General features: G+C 45.2%; 2 protein-coding genes across 2 annotated transcripts; one reads left to right on the plus strand and one right to left on the minus strand.

Moving 5' to 3' along the window:
* Positions 1-1945: 1945 nt before the first annotated feature.
* Positions 1946-3714, minus strand: LOC9643344. The gene is made up of 6 exons (XM_002963088.2): positions 3396-3714; positions 3061-3324; positions 2642-2993; positions 2479-2577; positions 2308-2425; positions 1946-2249 (listed from the first exon to the last, which is right to left on the minus strand). Exons 1-6 carry the CDS (start codon positions 3689-3691, stop codon positions 2050-2052), a joined length of 1329 nt encoding a protein of 442 aa, XP_002963134.2. The 5' UTR covers positions 3692-3714; the 3' UTR covers positions 1946-2049.
* A 7-nt stretch (positions 3715-3721) lies between these two features.
* LOC9643345 lies at positions 3722-4463 on the plus strand. The gene is made up of 2 exons (XM_002962687.2): positions 3722-4094; positions 4167-4463. The coding sequence occupies exons 1-2, from the start codon at positions 3735-3737 to the stop codon at positions 4401-4403; spliced, it is 597 nt and encodes a 198-aa protein (XP_002962733.1). The 5' UTR covers positions 3722-3734; the 3' UTR covers positions 4404-4463.
* Positions 4464-6000: the final 1537 nt, after the last annotated feature.

A 6000-nucleotide genomic window follows, 5' to 3' on the forward strand; every position in this document is an offset into this window, starting at 1 on the left:
TTGGGTGGAGATTCTTGTGAGAGAAACAAAAGGTTGTTCCATCGGGCCAAGGGCGGGTGGCGGTTGCTATAGTTTGATCCCAACACGACAAAGCGCCACCTCCGAAAGCAAGCCAAACCGACTGTGCCGTGCTTGGAAAGCGTTGTCCCTCGAGCCACCTACAAGCGTACAGCGTTAATATATACGTTTTCTCGGAATTCCTCTGTGCCCCACCTTTGCAAAGCCAGAAGAAGTATAGCGAGCCAGGCCCACGACTTGTTAACATCAGCCTCCACAAACCAACACAGCGCCCTCGCCCTCTCAAGCATATCTTGTGATAATGCTTCGCAGTGGTCGAGAGAAATCGAGTTCGTGACAAAGAAAAGCGGAAGGGATTGACCATCCTCTTTCCTCCTCCTCCTCCTCTTCCTCCTTTTCTCGACCGCTAGTGGGTTTTTGATGATCCACTACATATGGTTTTGACGTTGGCTCCACATGAAGAAAGTTAGAGAAGACAAAAGGGAATGACGCTATACTAGAATACGTACACATCACGTAGTGATCTCAGTTTTCCATTTTTGTAACACAGTGATCTGAGTGGCCCCTGTACCTGTTCGAGCACGCAAAAAAGAGTATTGTTACGCTTAGAAGACTAGATACAGAATCTCGTACCTTGCAAAAGAGTGCAATGCACACAGTGAAATCTGCGTGAGATGCCCCTCGACATTCATATCCTCTCCTTGGTAAATACTGTGACAACGTGATCTGGAAAAGTCAGCTCTATCTCGTCACCAGCATCAACTCAAAACAATGTCAACACTGAGAGCAAGGGAATCAACTGCTTCTTTGAAAAATTCAAGCACTATCAGGGATCGAATCACCACCTCGCACTTCTGGAAAAGCCTCTATCCGCAGGACCTGGAACACAGCCCTTCAAAGTTGTCAAGTATCACTGTCTTTCACCGCACCTCTACTGAGCTAAAAAGCATGCCTTGTGAGTGAGAGAGAGAGAGGGAGTACGACGGCATCATCCATATCGCGAAACAAACACGCAAAGGAAAGACCTTATTCACCGGATTTTTTCTTTCGCAATGCACGATGAAAGAAACTCTCCTCTGACACGTAACACATCTTCGGGTATTTTTTCCTGATCCTGTGCAACTTAAACACTGGGAAGCTAGTGCAAAGCCACCGGCTGGATCAGGGAGGGGCTCGCAAGGAAAACAGAGGCACCAAATCCATGGAGGAGCATCGCAGGGAACTTTCCAACCTCGCTGCGATTACGAGAGAGCTAGATAATTCCAATCAAGTAGCTAAGAACATTGGCAAGAAAATACCTTGTGTGGCTATGATCTTGGGATCGATGGCTCCACATTCACGATACCCCTATAAATATTTTAGGGCTCTTGCTTAGTCGGTTGATAAAGTGGAAGTCAAGCTGAATTGGAACGATTGACATGCAATCACGAGGTACTTTGCCACAGGGATTGGGCATGAGAGCGTGTTCTATAGCTCTTGGGAAATCTGGTCTCCGCACTGGAAGCCGGGGTTTATCCATGACTACTGTTTTTGGAAAGACGCAGGATGATTTCGGTCCCAAGGTGTGCACTCTAGGTAACAGAGACAATTTCCGGCTGAAGTTTCCATTCAGCTCAAATGTTCAACCAGAGCGAGTGGGATTTATATGAACTTCAACAGCATTCTTCTGGATCTCGTCATTAGAGAGTATGAAAGGAACCATATTGATGTCGAAATTGAGTTGCTTGTAAATCCCAACTTTACAAAGAATGTAAAATGAAGTCTGTGTGAGTTACCAGTTCTTGCTCAATACTGTGATCTGGGTAAGCTGTATCTCATCACTAGCATCAACATCAAACAGTGGAACTCAACTAGAATCACCATTTCACACTTGTAGACAAGCGTCTCTCCGCAGAACCTGGAACACAATCCTTCAAGTATCACTGTCTTGCAAGAAAAAGTATACCTTGTGTGTGAGAGCGAGTGGGAGAGGGACAACAGCTTCGTCCATCTCGTACCTCAAAGGCGAAACAAACACGCAAAGGAAAGACCTTATTCACCACATTTTACTTTTGCAATGCTCGATGAAATGAACTCTCCTACGACACGTAAAACTTCTTCGGGTGTCTCTTCGTGAGGCAAGTGTCCGCACTCTTTGATCTTGTGAAACGTAGACTTGGGAAACACTTTGGCGAGCTTTTCTGCGTTCCAAGCAGGGACCAAACGATCTGTGTCTCCCGTTACTATCAGAACTGACGGGCGAGAAAACCAATTACGGCATGGATCATTTTAAACAAGAAATATACGTACCTGGACATGAGATTTCTTCAATCTTCTCGGCTAGTTTCCTTCCCTTTTTGTCTCTGGTTGACAACATGGCTATAACGTACTCTAGCAACGCTTGGTCCCAGTTCCTACATCCCAAGGGCTATAGAAACAATCCTATGATTAAAGTGTTTCCTGAAACATAAGGTGACTCACCTTGGTGTAGCCTTGAATGATAGAGTTATTAACCATCTGTGGATTGTACCAAGCAAAACGCACTGCCTCCCTCGAGTATCTATCCATTATCTGCTGTATCTGTTTTGAAACGAAAGCACATGAGTTAGAAGGATGAATGTAATCGTAGTTTGAAATGGTAAACCATCCAGATAGCAGCCTTTGATCTGAGTGCCGCGGCTAAAACTCCCGCGAAGATGTTGGCCACCAGTTCTTTCAAACTTTGAGTGAAGCGCTTTAGCTTGGAGTAAAGCTCGAGAGCAACAGCACGCAGTCCCAGAAAGAGACTGGTGACGAGCTTGACAAGCAAGCGAGCACGAGACAGCGAGCCGGGATTCCGTTCCAGATGCTCTTCTTTCCGAGTTTCTCGTCCTTGTCGTCGTCGCAGTTTCCCCATGAAAGGCGCAGCTATGGCAGGAGCTAGCATCACAATCCCGGCAATTCGCTCTGGAGCTTTAAAGTACGTATCGGCAGCGACAATGCATCCAGCAGAGTGCCTGCATAGATGGAATCAGCACTTTTCTTCTCGCAAGAAAAGAAAAGAAAAAAGAGAGAAGAACGTACCCGACCAATATCACTTTGTCTGCCCCTAGAAAATCAATGAAAGCCGCGGCGATAGATGCCGAGAAATCCAGACTATACGGGTTCTCTTTCGCGGCACTTGGTTGAATCCTAGGCCGGGAAGTTAGTCCAAAGCCTGGCCGATCAAACGCCACCACGGTTGATGCTAACACCTTGGCCAAAGGCTGCATCAGACGCTCCCACGAAAAAATCGAGGCACCAAATCCATGGAGGAGTATCGCAGGGAACTCTCCAGCCTCGCCAGCGCTGCGTCCACGCGAGAGCTAGATCGATAGTTATTCCCGTTGTCATCAAATCAAGTAGCGAGAAGAAAATACCTGATGTTTCCTGGGGATCCATCCCTGGCGATGATCTTGTAGTGCACCTGGACTCCATTGTACTCCGCGAATCGGCTGCTCGGATCTGCTAGAAGCCATGGCTCCATGAGCACAGCCTGATCCACACCCGCGATACTCCTCGATCGCTTCTTGCGCTCCCACAATTCATCGCCTGGATCTGCCGCGGCGGACGACAAGGAGCATCTGGCGATCCAAGCGCCACGCCAGCGCGCGGCGCCTTGGAGCTGGAGATTTTGAAAGCGAGGAAGCGCAATGCAGTGGAGGAAGAGCGCCATAGCTGGGATGAAAATATTTTAGGGTTCTTGCGCAGGAGAAGTGATGAATGGAGGTGGAGCGGCGATTCTTCCAGCGATGGCTGGTATCCTGGATGTGGCCGCGAGGAGGGGCGTGAGCCTGGAGCTCAAGAAGCTCGGCCCATTCTTCACGGTGATAGCATCCAACAGCAAAGATCAAGCGCTGCTGGGCGAGGCGAGAGGGGTGATCAGGCCATGGATAGACGGCATGGTTCTCCATCTGGATTCCATCCGGATGACAAGAGCCTCCAAGATCAAACAAGACAAGCCTCTCTTCGGTGTGGCATTGGTGATTGGAGCAGCGGCGATTCGCCATGGCTACGATTGTGGCTGCTCCAGGGCCGAGCTCCTGGCCATCAACGACAGTGATTTGTACCACTCCAAGGTGAGATTGAGCGCTCTTCTCTCTCTGGTTGATGATCGATAGTAATACATTCTTCTTTCTCTTGCTACGCAGCTGCGGAGGTACTACCAGAGGGTTGGATTCGAGGCAGTGTATGAAGTGAGTGGAGAATCGCTGCGAGATTTGCCACACATGCTCGTGTGGGGAGGGATTGGGACTCGCATGGATGCAAGCATCCATCACCTGCTAGTCAAGTGGTCAAAGGTCTTTGACTCAGGTGGTCAAATGCCTTTGACCCAGAGTTCAAAAGCTCTTTTAAGCGCTAGGTTGGATCAGAATATTCGCAGCTGAGTTTCTCTATAAGGGTTTGTCGATGATTTTTGAGCGTAGCATGGATCCTTACTACAAGGTGTTCTATTGCGTAGTATCTCCCACTGTTTTGGATGCTAGGAGACACCCTTTGGCAACTTCTAAGCTCATAGCGGGGTGATGTGATAACGACGATCATGCAGCAGATGCATGATGTTGCTTGGCTGGATCAAGAAAAATGAATATGTTACAGACAGGCATTTGGCGACGAGTTTTCCAGAGGGAACAATGGTCTACCTGAAGTTTGTGAAGCCAGGTAATGGTCCTGCGTGCTGTTCGTTTTGATCCCTCATGTGGCAACCATAGGAAAAGGAGCTTCTCCTGGTAAGCCAGAGATTTTCATTGTTGGTTGTTGGCATGACTTCCTTTTTCAGTTTTCAATCTCCTCCCGCTGCAGTAGATATTCTTGGGCTCCTAGACGAGTATCTCCAGGGCAGGGCAACATTGGTTTGCCGACATGGCAAGGTTTTCCAATAGGTTGTTGGGAGGCCATCGGTCTTGTTGCACAGGTTGATGGAACAAGCATTTGACACGTTCATAAGGGGTTCAATGCCCTTTTCTATGGTGGTTGGAACCAGTGGGGCAGGTCCCTGTACGCTCATTTGTCTAAGACGCTCGGGTTCTTCTTTGTAGCTAACGACACGGGAAGTGGGGGCTCGAGCGTTTTCAGGGAAATAGTTGAATCGGCCCACACTTGCCTCACAGACAGAGGAACAAGACATTGTGGTTATTTTCCTTTTGTTGGCTGGGATGTAGATATACATCCACTGCAACACATGTGGCTTGACATTGGCACAGTGGCTTTTCTTTCAACTAGATAGGGATGGTTTAAACTTGAGTTGAGTTCATGAGTTGAGTTTAATTTAGCACAAGTTAATGAAGTTAACTATAACTCTTACAAAGAAAACTTATGTTATAAAAATGAAGGTTCTGACAAGCTTTAAAATATTAAAATATATAAATACCTAAGTCAAAAGTTTCTACTAAATTGAGCTATTTAGAAAAGACAAAATTCATGAAAACCTATCTATTTTCTTACTATCTTTACAATTATCATATTGTTAAATCAAAATAATTCTTTTTGAAGGGAATAGTGTATATTGGTCATCAAGGCAATATATATTTACATACTATTCATTCATTTTAGGGTTCTTAAGTAAAATAAAAAAAATTTAAGTAAGAGTTGTAGGGCAAATGAATGGGAGAATATTAATTTCATTTCACTATCACAATTTTTATATTACATTTCTAATCTTTATTACCCATCTGGGAATGTAAAGGCCATTGTAACTTTTGGTAAAAATGCTCATGTTACTTCCAAAATAATAGTTTAGAACAAAAGAAATGAAGAAATGAATGTAGTGAAGAAAACTAACAAATCTATTTTATAAAGCTTTCCATGGCATTTGTAATTTATAAATTAATTCATATAAAAAAACTCTACTTGCCTACCTATAGTACAATCCTCCTATATGAAAAGACAAAAATATATTTTTGGGATGAATCCTCACTAGCATTTTATGAGAGTCATTTGTGAATAATATTAATAGAAATCAAAATCTTTAAAAAGATTTAAAAG

This window comes from Selaginella moellendorffii, unplaced genomic scaffold (assembly GCF_000143415.4).
Source record: "Selaginella moellendorffii unplaced genomic scaffold, v1.0 SELMOscaffold_2, whole genome shotgun sequence".
NCBI classification, from domain to species: domain Eukaryota; kingdom Viridiplantae; phylum Streptophyta; class Lycopodiopsida; order Selaginellales; family Selaginellaceae; genus Selaginella; species Selaginella moellendorffii.

What these genes read in the sequence shown, in the direction of transcription:
- LOC9643345 (XM_002962687.2), top strand. Translation starts at nt 3,735, where the DNA reads ATGAATGGAGGTGGAGCGGCGATTCTTCCAGCGATGGCTGGTATCCTG. An exon ending in GTGATTTGTACCACTCCAAG is followed by an intron (nt 4,095 to 4,166) that starts GTGAGATTGAGC and finishes CTTGCTACGCAG; the next exon opens with CTGCGGAGGTACTACCAGAG.
- LOC9643344 (XM_002963088.2), bottom strand. Translation starts at nt 3,691, where the DNA reads ATGGCGCTCTTCCTCCACTGCATTGCGCTTCCTCGCTTTCAAAATCTC. An exon ending in GACAAAGTGATATTGGTCGG is followed by an intron (nt 2,994 to 3,060) that starts GTACGTTCTTCT and finishes CCATCTATGCAG; the next exon opens with GCACTCTGCTGGATGCATTG. An exon ending in TCATTCAAGGCTACACCAAG is followed by an intron (nt 2,426 to 2,478) that starts GTGAGTCACCTT and finishes TTGTTTCTATAG; the next exon opens with CCCTTGGGATGTAGGAACTG.